The 19324-nt window shown below is 39.0% G+C and overlaps 2 protein-coding genes across 5 annotated transcripts in view; one reads left to right on the forward strand and one right to left on the reverse strand.

Moving 5' to 3' along the window:
* Positions 1-3415: 3415 nt before the first annotated feature.
* Positions 3416-19324, forward strand: part of LOC123519302 (adenosine kinase-like) — a 36970-nt gene continuing 21061 nt past the window's right edge. The window contains exons 1-2 of one of the 3 annotated variants that reach the window (XM_045280471.1): positions 3416-3564; positions 7909-7989. In XM_045280471.1, coding sequence (XP_045136406.1) covers positions 3428-3564; positions 7909-7989 — 218 coding nt within the window. In that variant the 5' untranslated portion in view covers positions 3416-3427. Of the gene's footprint in view, positions 3565-7908; positions 7990-12474; positions 12616-19324 lie in introns of those variants that run through there. The other 2 variants (XM_045280472.1, XM_045280473.1) reach the window with 2 other exon arrangements.
* LOC123519301 (oplophorus-luciferin 2-monooxygenase non-catalytic subunit-like) overlaps positions 13866-19324 on the reverse strand; it is an 85689-nt gene continuing 80230 nt past the window's right edge. For both annotated transcript variants that reach the window (XM_045280470.1, XM_045280469.1), the window contains 3 exons: positions 18523-18684; positions 16900-17094; positions 13866-15284 (listed from right to left, as the gene is read on the reverse strand). In XM_045280470.1, the coding sequence (XP_045136405.1) occupies positions 15129-15284; positions 16900-17094; positions 18523-18684 (513 nt within the window). In that variant the 3' untranslated portion in view covers positions 13866-15128. The remainder of the gene's footprint in view (positions 15285-16899; positions 17095-18522; positions 18685-19324) is intronic.

The raw sequence follows: 19324 nt of genomic DNA on the forward strand, positions 1-19324 counted from the left end.
CTCACATGAGACTACTATGGAAATTAGAGATTTATGGAGGACTGAAAGGAAAAGTGTTAAAGTGGATGGAAAACTACTTGAGATGGAAGGAGATGAGAACGGTAATAAGGGATGCAAAGTCGGACTGGTTGGTGGTGGAGAGTGGAGTCCCACAAGGCTCAGTGCTGGCACCAATACTTTTCCTTGTATATATTAATGACATGCCAGAGGGAGTAAACAGTTATATTAATTTGTTTGCGGATGATGCGAAGTTGTGTAGGTGTGTGAAGAGTGAAGAAGATTGTGAAATTTTACAGGCAGATCTGGATAAGATTTGGGAGTGGAGCAAGAGGTGGCAAATGGAATTTAATCTGAGCAAAAGTCATGTGATGGAGATGGGGAAGAGTGGAAGACGGCCAAGAGGGTCATATAAGATGGGTGAAGAAGTAGTGTTGAAAAAGGTGGAAAAGGAAAAGGATTTGGGAGTGATAATACAAGACCATGGGCAGTTTGAGGCTCATATTGATAAGATGTTTGGAGAAACGTATAATTTGATAAAAATATTGGATTAGCCTTCCATTATATGGATAAAGATATGATGAAGAAATTAATTAGTACGGTAATTAGACCAAGATTGGAATATGCTGGAGTGGTTTGGTCCCCTTATAAAAAGAAGCCTATAAGGAAGTTGGAGAGATTGCAGAGAATGGCAACAAAAAAGGTTCCGGAATTGGCAGAAATGACCTATGAGGAGAGATTAAAAGAAATTAATTTGCTTACCTTGGAACAAAGAAGAGAAAGGAGATTTAATACAGGTTTATAAACTGTTGAACGGACTGGATGAAGTGGAAAATGAGCAAATGATGTTGAGAGAGGAAAACTTAAATAGAACTACGAGATCGCATAGTAAAAAGATAGCTAAGGGAATATGCTTGAAGGATGTGAAGAAATATAGTTTCCCACAAACATGTGTGGAGGTGTGGAATGGTTTGAGTGAGGAGGTGGTGTCAGCGAGGAGTGTGCATAGTTTTAAAGGAAAGTTGGATGTGTGTAGATATGGAGACGGGGCCACACGAGTATGATACCCAGGCCCTGTAAAATTACAACTAGGTGAATACAACTAGGTGAATACACACACAGGGATTGTAATATTAACACCACATGAAACCATACCACAGTTTAGGGTTGCCACCTGTCCCTTAAAATATGGGACCGTTCCGTATTGAAGCGTGAAATGCTGCGTTCCGTATTGAACCAATACGGAACGCCATTTGTTCCGTATTTGCCTGTATGAATAGTCAAGCAAATGAAATAAATTAATAAGTCATCGTGACCAAATATTGAAACAAATACATAACCAGTTCACAAAAATATATGAGTTTGTTAGGGGTTTGTCGTGCCGCCCGTGCGTTACGTGAACAGTACACGTAATATCTCGCTCCGCCTCCACGGTCCATCGCCAACGGCTGTCAATCTAGGCTAGAAATGAGAGGGGCGGAGAACACTGCTGCTTTGCTGTGCCATGCCTATGTCTCATCCCTGTTAGTTACCTGGTACTGAACATGGCTACGTCTGCAGGATCTGTACACTTGGAAAATGTATAAGGAATGGCACAGATAATAGTACGTAGATCTACTGTTATCTGTGGTAATGGCTATATTTATGATCCATTCATATTCCAGGTAGCTACTGTTTTCTCCAAATGAGTTTTCTTTTTTTTTCCCCTTTAATTAAGGGAAATATATTTTTCAGTCTCATTCTTTAGAATTTATACAGACACATGTAGTTTTAAAAATATATTACTGATAACTTGACTGATGAACGTATTTTGCAATATATCCTCACATTTTGTCAAGATATCCTTGAATTCCTCCTGATACAGGGTACTTATGGAAGAGCTTATCTTCAAGCCTTGTCAATATGATTGACTTTCTACCCGCCATTACTGTTCCAACCTCAGCTAATGCGTTCCGTATTTTTAGGAGGTGGAGGTGGCAACCCTACATACCACAGCAGACGACACAACCACTGCCACCACCATCACACCAAGCAATACCACACCACACCACACCACTTCACCATACCGTAACAGATTAGTGATTAGGTCATACGACAGTATCCTCAGCACCTTTATCCTTCCCGAACGGCCTAGTTGGACATCACCGCGGCCAGATACAGCTCCGGTAACTATTTACTGTCAAGCATTAACGTCATCTTTTGTGTATTCGTGTGCTTCAAGGTGTTTTCAAGATTCTGGGAGTAAGAGATGGAGAACGAAGAGTAGGTGGAGGGATGATGAGGAATAAGACGGGAAAAGGAGAAAGATTCACCATGCAGAGGTGAAAAAAAAAACTCCGTGCACGTCTTTATTTATTTTATTTAACTTTAGCAAAGAATGATAAGTTTTGCTATATAATAAAATCGAGTATAGATAAATATTTTTGTTTCTTGAAAAATAGATGAGTCATTTTGTAATTTATATTTTCAATTGCAAAACTAGGATTGTTCTGATATTTCGTTTAAAACTTAGAAAATATAAGAAACGTGTTCCAAGCAATAATATTCAACAAAATCTAGTCTAAAAGTACGTATCTTCGATTTCAAAGTAAGTGTGATGCTAAAGGTGAAAAGGATATTTCCTTCTTACGAGAATGAATTTGTGTTTTTCTTTACTAATCTGGAAACCATTTTCTTAATTCAAAATATGTAATATGATCCAGACGCATATCTTTCCTGCCTCTCTCTTCTCTATCTGTAAATAAATATTCAGCTAATAAACTCCCTTGTTTCCAGACTCAGAGAGAAAAAAGAAAGTCAGAATTAACCACGAAAATATCTAAATAATCTCTGATATGCCTCAAATGAGTCTTAAATAAATTGAAGTTTGCATGCAGCCCCATTCAGACCGCCCACCATGAGATCACCGGATCCAGACACAAACCATCTGGGTCAATATATTTACCTCGATTTTCACGATTGTTTGGATATTTCCAGGTATTTTTCGAGAGAGAGAGAGAGAGAGAGAGAGAGAGAGAGAGAGTGGATGGAAATGATATGCAGGGAGCTTGAAAATTGTAGAAACAAGAAGGAAGTGGGATGGGAAGGCGGACATGGAGTGGTGTTGAGAAAGGATGTGTAGCTTAATATATGCCACGACTTCTTGCTACTGTTATTTACCCATTAATATCCCTTGAGTTGACATGTCGCTCTCGGTAAAAATAAGAGAAAGAAGGCTGTTTCATCAGGTAAGGAGACATTTATAGATGAATTGATTTAACTGATTAAGGAATTCGTCATTACTAGTCAAGTGACATACAATAACAGTCTTAAACGTGACATCATAATTCGAAAGACGAGGAAGATATCAACAAGAAGGCGTGACAAGGTGGCGGCGGATGAGCGCGCCCGCCATGCTGCTGTGCTATCTATTGGTGGAGGGCGGGCGTCTATGTCTGCCAGAGGTAAACAAACCGAAGCGCCAGAGAGGGAGTCAGCCAGCATGAGCCAAGCTAACCACGAGGTCGCCAAGGAGGAGGAGGAGGTGAAGGTCAACGATGGATCTAAGAGGATCAAGCTGGACATCCCGTGAGTAGCAAAGGGGAGGCTAACACACAGGGGGGTGACGTGGAGGGCAGCTTAGTGACGGGTGGGTATGGGACCAGCACCGGGCAGCCTCGTGTGGCTCACGGCTGCCCCTGCCACCGGTGTCAGTTCCCTGGCCGTGTGTCAGGAGTGCCCCGCGCCGCGTTTTGCGGGTTGGAGGCTCGAAAGTTGTGGTGGTGTGCTGTATAATTTAGTTGTCGGCATGATGGTGAGTGCCGGCACAGATTAGATAACCACGCTGCCATTCTGTGTTATCAACGGGGCATCATATCAACGCACGAATTGTTGTAGTCCTCTTGAGGAAAATTCAGATTCCTAGGAGTTGTGGCTCCATTGATTTATTATTATTATTATTATTATTATTATTTAGGGATAATATAGATAACCTAGCCTCTTTTCCCAAGGTTAATACTTACATGTCCTGAAGGTATAATTAAGTTGACAGAATATCATGATATATATATATATATATATATATATATATATATATATATATATATATATATATATATATATATATTATTTTTTTTCTTGTTTTTATGTCCGGTTTCCCTATTACACTAGGGCTAAGACGGTACTTCCTGACAGATGAGTCAGGAAGACTTTGGTTTTGTTATTTTGGAACCGTTTCCCCGAGTGGATGCCCTTCCTAACCTCGGACCATGGCTAGGATTCAAACCCGTGTGCTTGAGAATCCTGGGGCCCATAAAGTGAGCACGGTCCCACAGCACCACAGCGGCCCCCATATATATATATATATATATATATATATATATATATATATATATATATATATATATGGTTCTACTACAGTTTTGTACAATAAACTCTAGATGGTTTTGGCCACCCTTAGGTTGTTGTTCTTACTATTTACAACTTTTCCAATAAGTACACTACCTGCTGCAAATGAATAATAATGCTGCAATACATCCAGGAATGTGCTGTGCCTGTTGAGTTTTCTCTTAAGTCCAGCGAGCTGTGGCGGAGCTTCAGCGACCTGGGCAGAGAGGTGCATAGACAACTGTGTGCTCAGTTCAACCATGGCCACCATATATCATTCATATATGCCTCCCCCACCCAAAACCCCTGATTCCCCAAAGGCCCCCAAGCTTGTTGGAGGGTTGGGGCAGGTGATGGTAGAGATAGGGATATTGTATTAAACTATAAATTTACCATATATATATATATATATATATATATATATATATATATATATATATATATATATATATATATATATATATATATATATATATATATATATATATATATATATATATATATATATATATATGCACGTATATACCAACTTCTTGAAACTTATTAAAGCAATAGAAAAAATGAAATGTTGATAGATATTATGAATTGCATGACTCTGTTGTTCTTGTTGTGATGACTGCCCTATTTTTGATCTATCAGATGCTATCATCTAACCTAAATAAGCCTCATCAATGCTACACTTCTTGTTTGTTTAGGTTCAGTCAGGCTAGGATGCAAGCTGCAAGCTCAAGGTCAAATTGATGGTCACTATCACAACAACAGGTCTGTGCACCTCTTCTGAATATTTACCAACTTTTTACTTTTTTTTTTTTTTTTTTTTCTCAACATGTTTCCCAGAGTTGATATACACTGCATAATACTCTACAACCTTAATTTTATTTGATATATAAGTATTAACCTTGAGAGAAGAGGCTAACATTATCTCCATATTCCTCTTTTTTATATATATCTGTCAACTATTACAAAGCATAATTAAAGTAACTCATTTCCATAAAAGTCTACGAAAGATTCAGGTCAGCTTCCAGGCTGTGATGTGATGTTAATTTGGTAAGTGGTTGGATAGGTTGGTGGGAAACATACACAACCTGGTCTAGTACACCTGCATTTTGTAGGTAACTAAATGGTTCTGTGTTAATCTTTTGGTGATCAGAAAAAGAAGGAGATAGAGTCCTATTTCTAAAGAACTAAAAAAAAATTATACTTAATTATGTTCATTGTGTTAGACTTGAGCATGAGTTTTTCCACTTTATAAGAAACTTATTTTGATCATCAGTATAATGTGTATAATGGTTTGTGGATTGCCATAATGTAAGTTGTCTGTTGTGATCTCTGGTGAGGCAAATACTACACTTAACAGAGAATTGGTTCTATTTTTGTAGCTAGGTGATTTGTAATTTCACTCAAGATTTTCTATAACATTACTGGTCTAATATGGGTTCCTTTCATGTGATGTCATTGCTGCTAGAATCTTAAAACTTTTTGCTTTGATGATGACATACAAAATTTTGTGATATAATTTGATGAGACCACATTTTGAAGTGGGATCTTGATGAATCTCATTACTGGGCAAGAGTTTCAGTGACAGGACAACCCATTAAGGAAAAAAATGATCAAATGAAAGAAGAATGCAGTGGCCAGCTAACACAACATTCTGTACTTTGATTCATGAAAGCATTTGTGGCCCTAGAGTAGCATCAAAATGTATGGCTATTCTGAGCACATGTATAACTTCTCATAAGCTGAAAAGATGTCACTCTCAAAATTGTATTACTGTATTGCTGTGTACCTGTATATATATTAATATGATTTCAATTTATGATAGCTAGTATCTGTTGTTGCAAAGTAAAAAAAAAAAAAAAAAAAAAAAAAAAAAGCAATGGAGTCAAGATAGATTTACTGAGATGATGCTACAGTGAAATTTTCATCTTATTCCTATACATGGCTCATTGTTATAGTTGAAAATTATCAACTGATATTGTCAGCAGTAAATAAAAGTGGCTTAAAAAGTGGTGTATACACATATGTAGATGGCTGTATAAGTGATGAATTCTTGTAAGATGATGGTGCCATGTCTTTATATAAACTGTTTTCTTTGTGGATGTGGCTTTAAGTTTTGGACAAGAACAGTCTTTTGTCATGAACAGTAGTGAGTGGTCAAAGTGAGTAGTAGTAATGAAAAACTAATGCACCATAACCTAATTAGTATCTCTGCAGGTCACTGGCTCATCACTTAAGAGCATCTCTCATTTTCATTTGCTTATGTCAACATGTTCTTAGATGTGGTTTCTTTCTGTGCATTTTTTTCTAGTCTGTTCTTGGGGGGCATTTGTAATATTTTCAGAAATCAGTAATAGGTACTTAATTTTCACAGGAATTGAAGGCAATCTTCCAGTACAGAATGAAAAAAAGGTCTAGTGCCATCTGCAAACCTGACAACTTGAAAAGAACCTATGTAATGATAGCCTGAGAGTTGCTGTCAGCAGTCTGCCTGAATGTGTAGTGTGGCAAATACTGCTCACAGTCGCTCATTTTCTTAAATGTGAATTTTTGTCACAAGACATTTTATAACATTAATGGTCAAATACTATGTTTGCAGAGTTTTCAATGTGTAACAATTATTCAAATGAAAAGCAGGACAGGGTTGTAACTATGATTAATACACAAAAAATTAATCTTACCTGTCCATATTTGTAGGAGAGGTCAGCTGCAGGCATCTTCACCCATCCTGAAAAGTTGTTTATTATTTTGAACCTGACCTAAAATTTGTTCTTCTTATGTTAAATTCGTACATAGTTTATTTTAATGTTTGAAACCTTTTGTACAATTTAATGATGATGAAAAGGTAGAAAAGTTACATATGCATGTGCCAGTGATGTTTTTTGAAAAATGATAGTTAGGAATTTTAGAAATGGTACATTTCATGGGAAGCGCCCTTTGCTGGGAAGTGTCAAAAATGCACATAGAGATTATATGTTGAAACTTGTGTCATGCATCACAAGCAAGCCTTGAAGTGTCACTAGAATGATGACATGCAGAACACTAAAATACTAGAATTAATTTTACAGGCTTCCACCACATTCATGCATTGCATTACATTATCTGAAATGAAGTGAGTCATTCATAAGACCTAGACATCAGTACATTAGTGTGGAGGGTGCTGGAATTCCAAACTCTATCTTGCAATTTTGTCAGAACTAAAAGATGTCAAATAATTAGATGACAGCAGATCAGTGGTGTAATTGTATGAAGGAATTGCTATTTTGATAGTGTATGTATTGTTCAGTGGCATGCAGAATCAATAGTAGTTATATTTAGTATATGATAGACATAGGCAGTAATAGTAGTCTAATTAATAGTGGCTGTCATATCCAATACGACACAGTCATTGGTAGTTATTGGTAGAGCCTGATAGAGTATAGAGTCAGTGATATCTTAGAACACAATTGAGTATCATTCCTGGCATCATTGTATATCACATGTATTGCCAGAACCAATCAGCCTTAGTGAATGGAGAATGGCTGCTTAATATTCTTTATTTTGATCCAGCAAAGAAAAGCGTGAAGAATCCCCTGATCGCTCCTCTCCCCTGTTCCACAAGGAGAAGCGCACATCCTGGTGGCTGGTCAGGTACAAGCCCATCCCTTGTATGAGTTGTGCTTTGAGCCTCTCGCTTACACCTCCTGGGCCTTGATTCTGCCTTCGTGACAACAACGATAATAACAATAACAATAACGATTACAATGATAGCAGCTTCCTACTTATCCCAAAGCTCTTTCCAGGTTGTGTTGTTGCTTGTGTGTTTGTGTATGTGTGTGTACTGACCTTGTGTTGTGTGAATGCTACCTTTATGGTCAGTCATGACATGGTTCTGATGACGGGATGAGTTCAGTGTTCATTATTGTGATCTTCGTGTGTTAAGACTTATGATTCAGTGACCTTTGGTCTTGTAAGTCTTATTACAGGCAAAGGTACTGCAGTACAGGAAGGAAATGGATCCCTTTTAACCCCTTCAATACTGAGATGCATTTTTACTATGATTTTTGTGTATGAATAGACAATTTTATTTTGCATTAGTAAGGATGTATGGAGGTCAGAAGATTAATGGACAGAGTCGTTACTATTTTAATCCTCACACAAGTTTCTGAAACCGTATAAAATCGTCAAATAGTAAGCAGAATCAGTATGAAAACGTGGCATGGTACTGAAGGGGTTAATCTTTGCTCTGAGCACTAGGTTTTATTGACAGTTGTACACTTTGAAGATGCTTGGTGTCATCATATTTACTTGAAAAATTCTTTATACATTAATTTACTGGTTTAGTTTAGCATATGGCAGGGCAATATAGTTAGTGTGACTTACATGAATGCTTTTCTGACTGCCAGCTGGTGGTGATGTGTTGATCCCATGCATGGAAGCTGCTCACTGTGACTTATGTCTTTTGTATATGAGTGTTGTGAGGCTCAGGACCTACTAACACCTACTCATCTGTATTAGCTTTACATAATGGTGGGGAGCCACACTCTGCTTAGAAACACTTCTGCCACTGTCATCCTGTGCACCCTTGCAGGGTGATCCTCAGAATAAGGCAAGCATCATGCACAGTGTGGCAGTTATGCACCACCACATAGCTGCAACACTATATCAATGCATTTTTTTTTCTTTTTTCTTTTTTTTTTATTTTCCCTCAATGTTCATACAAGATTACCATCATTCATTATCATCATCATCGTTGTCATCGTCATCATCTTCATCATCATCATCATTGATCCTAAATAACTGCAAATATCTAATTATTTTTTTTTATTGAGGTACTGTACCTATCAATGAATATATGCCTTGCTTCATTAGTACAAATCTCTCTCTCTCTCTCTCTCTCTCTCTCTCTCTCTCTCTCTCTCTCTCTCTCTCTCTCTCTCTCTCTCTCTCTCTCTCTCTCTCTCATCATTTATTTATTTATGCAGGCTATTCATTTACTGGTTTATTAGTATGGGTGGACACTCCTGGCCCACAGCTGTTCTCTCAAACCCGACCCATCATCACTAGTCGCTACTGTAAATTCAACAGTATTCATCGTCATCGTACCTTTGCCCTATCGTTTTCTGACTAGAACGGGGAAATTAAATTCCGTTCTTTTATTAATGATTTATAACCAAAGAAGGAAGACGTGCTATTGGCCCTGCAGAAAATGCCCTTTTGCCGTAAGCCTAGGCGTATTATGTAAAAATAAAAAGATAATATAAAAGACTTGTAAACGATCTTCCTTGTTATCTTTACACTTAGAACGACGGATAGAATTTGTTTATCCATGCACTGACATTCAAAACTTTCCGTAGTGGGTGTGTGTTGTGTGTACGTAGGTGGTGGGTGGATGGAAACGATCCTTACTGAGAATTACGTGATGCAGTTACATACAAGTAATTACATACACATACACAGACCACAACAGACTTTACCGTATTATGTGGTTACTGGTGCCTAGGACTGATAAAGCAATAATAGTAAAAGAAGGGGAACAATTTTAAACGAGAAAAGACGAATGAGTGAATGCAAGGTGCTACGCAACACCATGTCGGGATGGAACTCCGAAAGGGAAGATCGGAAGAGGAAAAGGAAGGAAAGAAAAAATATAATGATGAAACGTATACTATATCTTGAAAAGGCCGTGTTGATAGACAATCAGTTCGTGGCTATCCTCTTCATGTCTTCACGTAACATCGCCGTTGATTTTGACTAGAAAACCGTTAATGCGTTATAATCTTTATTTTAGCGCCATATTTTTTTTTTTTCGTTGTAATGGGTAAGGATCAAGTAATGCTCACCACCAGTGCACTTGAATTGCATTCATAAGGTATTCGCTCGTATTACCAATATAGTGTATTGCTATGATTATTATTTTTTTTTTTGGGGGAGGGTATACTTACCTTGCTCTTTGATATATAACATTTTTCAAGGACGTTTTCATGTTCTAGTGTTTGCTATAACCGTGTACCTTTGAGGAATTAATTTTTACAAGGATGCTTCAATCATTGTAGGAATAGTTAAATTGGCTCTAAAAAATTAAAATACATTACAGGTTTCCAAAATGTTTTCATAATGAACAATACTCCAGCGAGAGATTCTACAGCACCAGTGGGAAAAAAAAAAAAAAAAGATGAGAATCCGATCAGTCCTCAATGTAGCCTCTGAAAATACTCCTTGCTGGACTGAGACTTTAAATTTCAAAAGTATGACCTTGACCTTGTGGCGTGTGATCAGTGGATATGCATCATACCATTAATGAAACCCCGTCCTTGCAGTGTTACCCACAGCACGCCGTAAGTATAAAGCATTCACTAATCCAATGCAGTCTTACATTACAACTAAGTGGTGACTTCACTTCAGACCATAACTCCTGCCTTGTCTGAGTGAATGATTTTTTTTTTTTTTTTCTCTTCCTCCTAAGGAGCGGGTTGAGTATTACGTTACAGTTTGGGTTATGTGCATCTCTCTCTCTCTCTCTCTCTCTCTCTCTCTCTCTCTCTCTCTCTGCATCATCATTAACCACGTTTATACACTACCTGTTTTAAAGCCGCAAACATTCGTACACAAATAATTCAAGAGCACGATTAGCCCAACGCAAGCAGTATAGGACCACAAACAAATACAAACAGTGTAAGGTCAGAGAGGTGTGGTTGCGCTGTGCATTACATGACAACAAACACTTCTTTCTTGTCCCTCCCCTCTCCCGGCTCCCGCTTGCTCATTCCCTTGCCCGTCCTTTATACCTGCCCTTCACGGACTTCCTTCTCCATGCACCACTAAGTAAACAATATCCTTGAATCATCGACTCGCGCGCAAAAAAAAAAAAAAAAAAAAAAGGAAAGTAGCAAGCATGGAGTTGTGTTGAAAGAAAATCAAACTGTCCCGTATTTTGAAATGCATTGTACTGTCGCAAGGATATTTTCAAAGGTCACTTCATTGACTCATCGGGTTATTATTTGTGTTTATTCCAGTTATCCAGAATTTTATCACTGGTGCAATGGAAATCCTCTTGAAAATCTGTATGACTACATGACTCACTCTAAAAGGTGAATATAAGACGCCAAAGCGCTTGAGCTTACTGCCTCTGACTGGTTTCAACATTAACGGAAGCTACCGATGTCATAATAACCTTTGAGAAAGAGAACCGTTGTGGAATGTGGCGCAGCAGTGTTTAAAATGTATATCTTCGAATACTGTATCTTTCACAGTGTTACTACTACTACTACAAAACTAACAATGATAATGTCCCTCCTCCGTGTTAATAGCTATTATGGTTGAAAAGAATTATGAATTTTTTTATATTATTATTATTTTTCCCCGTGTTACTTTCGAGGCTAAATTTCTTCATCGGACGTCAGCAAACAGCGGGCGGGACGCGCGTGTTGGCCGGGCATTCAGCCTCGCCGTTACCCGGTAATGTCAGTTGCTGTGTTGAGGATCGTGCAGGTGCTGAATGAAGGCTAGGCTAGCGCTCGCGCGCGCGCGCACACACACACACACACACACACACACACACACACACACACACACACACGAGAGCAGTGGATTGCGCGAGTTAGCTAGGATCATATTCGAGTAGTTCTCTAGAGTGTTACGAGACAGACTGCTACTCTTCTCATGAATCTGTCGTGAGTCATGATGGAGCCCACAACCTTTCGCCTTGCATACACCACTGGCCATAGTACTGCCAGAGAGAGAGAGAGAGACGAAAATACATCAATATCGGTAGAAAGCGAAGAAAAAAATAAGAGAAGTCGGAGCAGAGACGAGGTTTAACAGAGACGAAACACTTGGCACAGTATTCCTTACAAGTGTCACAGATATTGAAGTGTATGACTGCCTGACTTACCACCGTCACTTAGCCTTGTTTGTGGTCACTTTTGATTCCATCCTCTTACCATGATTAAATGCGGCGCCAAAATTGAAATGAAACACTTATCAACATAACCCTCACCCGTATTTTTCCTTACAAAAATTATATAACAGCAAACCTCTCCGGGCAATAATGTAAGGCAGGACAAGTCTCAGTCCGCCCTTCAACAAGCCTTTTCCGTTCTCTTAAAGAGGATGGAAACAGCAATAATTTACTGAAACCCTTGTATCCTGGCACCTATATCAACAGTGAATGGCGACGTCAGGCATCCCAGCTGAAGCTAAAGCCATAAAATCCCAGAGGAAGACGAGAACGGCCTTACTGTATCGGGATAGCCGTGGAATGGCGCACACTTGTAGGTAGGTGGTGCTGGCTTAACTGGCAACTCGTGTCTAGTAGTACATGTTGCTCAGTAGTGTTTTCTTTTTCTTTCTTTATATTTTCCGTTTCGTTGCGTACGTTTCAAACTCCGCAACAGTGTTTAGACCTGCGTGTTATGTCCATACACGTCTGTTCCAGATGGGTGTATTGATGCGAGGTGTTACTTATGTTGTTTTGAAGTGGACGTGTGTATTTTTTTTTTTTTTTTATTATTTATTTTATTTTATTTTATTTTTTCGTTTAGCAAAGGAACAAGGTAGACTATTTCGGACGCGACATTACGCCTGTAGTGCTGTATCGCTGCCGTGTGTGTGTGTGTGTGTTACCAGGCAGATGTTACCCGTACACCAACACGTATTTCATTGGTGGTTCACATTTACGGAAGGGAAGATCCACGTGAACAAGTGCCGGTGTCCTCTCCTATAATCTTATGCTATCATTGTGTTATCAACTGCCAATCACACTGCCCGCCCTGCTCTCTCTCTCTCTCTCTCTCTCTCTCTCTCTCTCTCTCTCTCTCTCCATTTCATATCCCACCAGTCTCTCTCTCTCTCTCTCTCTCTCTCTCTCTCTCTCTCTCTCTCTCTCTCTCTCTCTCTCTCTCTCTCTCTCTCTCTCTCTCTCATTTCATATCCTCCATTTCATATCCCACCAGTCTCTCTCTCTCTCTCTCTCTCTCTCTCTCTCTCTCTCTCTCTCTCTCTCTCTCTCTCTCTCTCTCTCTCTCTCTCTCTCTCTCTCTCTCTCTCTTTTCTCTCTCTCATCTCTCTCTCTCTCTCTCTCTCTCTCTCTCTCTCTCTCTCTCTCTCTCTCTCTCTCTCTCATTTCTCTCTCTCTCTCTCTCTCTCTCTCTCTCTCTCTCTCTCTCTCTCTCTCTCTCTCTCTCTCTCTCTCTCTCTCTCTCTCTCTCTCTCTCTCTCTTTATCTCTCATTTATACACACCGTATATACAACACATGTGTGTGTTATGTTATAGCGTTGCCTTGTCATATCAAAGCGTACCTAATGCAGTACTTTATTATAAATACACCTTTGTTTTATTCTCTTCTTTATTGACGTTTTCTCTCTCTCCCTTTTCTTTGAACCTCCGCCATGCCGGTCTTACATCACACCCCATCCCTGACAACACATCATTCACACACTAATCTCTCTCTCTCTCTCTCTCTCTCTCTCTCTCTCTCTCTCTCTCTCTCTCTCTCTCTCTCTCGTCAAGGGTGTGAAAAAAGTCTGACAATCACCGTATATATTTTTAAGACTGACATTACAGTAACAAGAAGAGCTGTCAAACTGAATTTCTTAGCATTATATAGTAATAACTCTCCTTGATAGTGAAGGTTACTGGAAACGAAGCGCGATTAACGTGGCACGGCAAGCGATAACAATCGTGAGGCGCCGCGAGCTGAGGTGCATCAGAGTAGTGCGACACATCAGACTTTAATACCCCTTTGTGATTGATAAAACGAAATATGTTTCTTTATTATTATACTCTCCAGACAGCACTTGCAACAAAGTGAACATCGAGTAATTCACTTCTGGAGTTTTATTTTTGCTCAATGTACTCTAGAATTACGAAAATAAAATAGCAAGTATCAAACTGCCATAACCAGCCAGTGTTAAGACCTGAGAGGTTAATAAGGAACGCGACTTGAGGATGATAGTTCAAAAGAAAATGTTCCCACACTCAAATCGAAATCCTACACATGCCATGTTTGACGCTCTAATATAAGTGGCGGCTCACCTTTCAGTTGCTGAGCCGCCTTTTGAGGTTATTATCAAGAACTGACGTATGCATCTCCACACCCACTATACAAGAAGTGTGGCTTGTAAGCATTTTTCCTAATAACTAGTTTTATATGTGGCTGAAAGTGGAACATAATCTGGTAACCATGAACAAATTATAATGAGATGCAGCAGTTTTGTACAAGGTTTTAAAATGTTACTTAAAATCTTTGAATATGTATCTTGAGAAGTCAGTTGTATACACTTCAAAGACTTCCCTCTTGAACCCTAGGTTGAGAGATGTTATCAGGGTTTCCACAGGGAGGGACTCCTACATGACAGTAGTAGGCAATCCAAATGTAGGTTTGCAAGAACAGTCAGTGAGTCAGCTAAGACATGTTGGAGACATTAATACTGGACATTACTTTCATGCACAATCACTAGTAACTTAAGTTATCACAGAAACAACTACTACAAGATTATTGTAGAGCATCCACACAAGTTCTACACAGGGCAGGCAGTCACTAGTTGTAACTAAAACCTAAAGCTATCTAGATCTCAATAACAAGGTGCACAGACCACTGAAGCATCTAAAAGGTCACTGAGGATAGATCAAAGCAGTTTGCACCACCCACAACAACATTCAAAAGGTCACTAATCATATCACCTAGATTACTCAATAAATCCAGCATTCCACTTGCACATCATGAGGATCACTTACAGCATCACAAAGCACTTAAAAGATCATCATAACTAGCATCACATTGCCACTTCAACTTGCAGGGGTGCAGGGGGGCTCAGGTAAGGCCAGGAAGTAAAGGTACAGTGAGTCCTCCAACACCCATGATATGGAGGGACACTGGAGAGGGTTGTTGGTGGCGTCCACGTAGCTGTCATCGTCATTGTCAATGATGTTGTCCAGTACAGGCTGTACAAGGGAGAGGGAGATGACTTAGACAGAATGGAGATTAGAAAGAGTACACAGAAACACAGTAAATAGAATAAGGAAGGGGTGACTAAAGAGAATGGAAACCAAAAAAAGATGCAATATAAGAAGAAAGATGAAACATGATGAATATAAAGAAAATGGATGAAGATATGTACAAGGAAAATAGATACTAGCTTAGCATGCTATATTATATTCCATCCATTTCTTCTTATCTTATGTGTTAGGTAACTGGTGTTTAAAGCTTATCTGTTTTGACAATAGCTATATGACTTGAGATTTATCTGTCATTACCATCCTCAGTGTTATCTTAAGTAGCAGATGAACTCTACTTATCTGAAAGTCAATGGGATGGTCTTGTCAAATATTTTCACTTGATTCTGTCAATACATGAAATTCTTGCACAATCCAGTTCACTCACTCGTTTTCTCTCAAATATCCTGTTTCTTTACATTCTGCAAGTCCCTGCATCACTATCACTACTTATCTGATTCTCATTGTGATCTCCTTTCCACACATTATGTACAGGTAACCAGATCCTCTCAGGTGGTTGTGCCTTATGTCTACACTGAGTTAGAGAAGTGCTATATTTTGTGTGCCTTTTCAAAATAGGATGTCAACACTTGAATAAACTAGTAGAAGTCAATTCTACAAGAAAGGGAAAAAAAAAGTTAAATAAATAAATCTAGTATTCATAACATGATGTACAAATCTACTGGGATTGATGAAAAATATGGATTTAGTGATGTGAAGCTAAATGATAGAGGAACTTTGAAGTAAATGACTAATGATGAAAACATATTGTCAAGACAGGTGGGTTCAAGGGAGTGACTAGGGCAATTGTGCATTGTGACACCTTAGGCAGTTCACCTTGAGATTGTTCCTTGCTCTTTGGCCTTTATAGTTTTAATACTTATCAATTGTGTAAGTTTTTGTCCATCCATCAGGATACACACTTCTTATATCAGTTTCACCATAAACCTTTGAGCATGATGAGAGATTATCCAGAATTTCCCTTGATATGGTCCAATCATCATTTATATTATTTGTACAAGTGATATCTTTTGCAGTACATACTGTCACCCTTTCTCTTCACACTCTACTATGTACCCTTGTATGTATTCATTTGTCAGTTGCCTCATCTCCTGCCCACATTCGGCAATTTTTTTTCCACAGCTAATAAGACTGTTTACTGCTATGTTCCATTTGTCAATTACATAAAAACAGGAGAATTTATCTATTTCCACTAACATCCCCATCTATAAATTTGTCTAATCTTTTAAAGCTCCCTGGTGACTAAGCAAAAACCTGACTGCTAAGTCCATTCCATCCATCTACCATTTTTTTTTTCTTATTTATTTATTTATTTATTTTTTACTAAGTTTTTCAAGCTTGTATCCATTATTTCTTGGTTTACCTTTATTATTGATCCACAGAATTTTGCTTACATCACTCTTGTTATATCCCCCTTTACCACCAGAGGCCTCTACCAGGTGCCAGTTTTACTTCCACCTATACAAACAATATATCTGTTTGATAACTTGTCATTCATTCCTTCATTGCTTCCTTCATCAGTAAGCAATATATTACTCCTTACCTGAAAGACACCTTGGTCCAGGCCTTTAAGGTGGTTATAGGAGACATCAAGAAGGATAGGCTGTTGTCCACTGAAGGTACGCTCATCAATGTATGTAATGGCATTGTGGTCCAGAAATGCTATTACATTTTGGGATGAGAAGTTCAAGCTGTCCTCACTCAGCATGTACAGGCTGTTGTATGCCAAGTCCAGATACTGAAGGATATAAAACCATATTTGTCTGTGTTTTTATCTAATTATATCTTTACAGGACTGAATCAAGCTTTTAATGTATGTATGAGAAAGACAGTAGATGTAGAAATATACATGAGGGTGGTGAAGGGCATGTACAATGACAGCATAACAGCAGTAAAGTGTGCTGCAGGCTTGACAAAGGGTTCTGGAGTGGAGGTGGGACTATACCAAGGATAACCAACCCTTGAGCCCATTCTCGTTTGTGGTTGTGACAGACTGACTAACTGATGAGATAAAAAAGGAGAGCTGGAGAGTGTGCTGGAGAAGCTAAGAAAGTGCAAGCTGCATGAAATGGGTGAAAGAGGATAACTGGATTGATATGTGACAGAAAGGTTTCTGTAAGAACAAAAGAAAAGTGTATAAAATGCTGTATCATAAGGAAACTGTTCCAATAACAAAGAGAGGAGATGAAGATGGAAGCAACATAATTGAAGATGCTGCTGTGTATTCTTAGGGTGATGAGATGAGACACATCAAAAAGAGAACACATCAGAGGGATAATACCTGTCAGTCTTGGAGCAAGGCAATAGAGGCAAGATTGAGATGGTTATTGTGTGACAGAATAAGGGATGAGTATTTATAGAAAGGCATTTGAAAATTACCTGTATGACTGAAAGAAGAAAGGAGACCAAAGAGATTTATGAATGCAATGAAAGAAGGTGATAGGTGTGACAGAGGAAGGTGTGGAAGACCAGGCATATTGGAGGATGACGATCAGCTGTGGTGAATGCTGAGCTTGTAATGTCCCTTCTTTTAAAGATAATAATCATACATATCTTTAAAGCAATGAATGCTCCTTACAGGCACAACTTTATCAGTCAATACATTTCATTAATTGATTACTCTTTCAAGACAGATATATTTGCTCATATTTAGTTTTCCAAGATGTCCTCTTAGTGGTGTGTGTGTGTGTGTGTGTGTAATTTTTTTCACCACCACCACCACCACCATCTGCTGGTCACCCAGCCAGCCTTCCCCATTACGGAGCGAGCTCAGAGCTCATAGACCGATCTTTGGGTAGGACTGAAACCACAAAACACACTCCACACACTGGGAAAGCGAAGCCACAACCCCTCAAGTTACATCCTGTACCTATTTACTGCTAGATGAACAGGGGCTACACATTAAGAGGCTTGCCCATTTGCCTCACCACTTTCCGGGACTTGAACCCGGACCCTCTCAGTTGTGAGCCGAGCACGCTAACCACTACACTACACGGTGTGTGTGTGTGTTTAGCTAATCGTGATTTACGTGAGGGGAGTAATCTCGTGTGTGTGGGGGAATGAAACCAAACTTTTAAAGAAAAATATTCCAAGAATACCAACATGGACCTTTTAGCTGTAGACCATGGAGCCATTTCCATAAAAGCAAGGCAGGTAGAAAACTCACCATAAGGTTGGAGAGTTTGGAGAATATCTGAGGAGGAATGGTATTGATACGATTGTCATCCAAGAAAAGGCTGGAGAGGTGTGGGTTGTAAGGAAAGGCTGGCAAGGTGGTGAAGCTGCTCCCTGATACTTCTAGTTTCTGCAGCACTTCCATCTTAGCAATCTGTAGCAAGAATGGAGGATTTTTTTTAATCTTTAATCTTTTCCTGCATCAAAACTCAACTACTTGGGCCACATATGAGAGAACCCCACACAGTCCTCCAAGACTGCATCACATTGCATTCATAATGCTCTCTGCTGTTGTGAACACTCATTGATCCTAAATCCACAGAAATTTCTCTTGCACCTAACATTTTCTTCACATCTCTCATCCTTTCAAGATTTTTATATGTTTACACCTCTCAGATCTGATTCAGTTATCATCCCATCAACCATTCTTCGTATATTCACACCACTTTCGTGAACCATCACAACACTCCTCATGCTTTGATCAGACAATTTTCTTTTGACACTAGTTCTCTTCCGTATTATCTTACTTCTCACACTACCCATATGTGTTACTTCACACATGTTCCCCTGACACCTCACCTACATTATATTTAACTGCTTCTTGTCTTTTGCTCTCTTGCCCCACATACCAGGCCCATGCAATGCCATCAGTACGATCTCACCCTTATATGACCTGACTCCAGTCTTAGTGGCCTATAACTAAACACTATTCTTTCCTCCACATCTTTCTTGTTTTATTCATTCATCCCAAACTTTGGCTCTACATCTACTCTTTTATCCACAATCATCTACAT

The sequence above is a fragment of the Portunus trituberculatus genome, chromosome 45 (genome assembly GCF_017591435.1).
Source record: "Portunus trituberculatus isolate SZX2019 chromosome 45, ASM1759143v1, whole genome shotgun sequence".
Classification (NCBI taxonomy): domain Eukaryota; kingdom Metazoa; phylum Arthropoda; class Malacostraca; order Decapoda; family Portunidae; genus Portunus; species Portunus trituberculatus.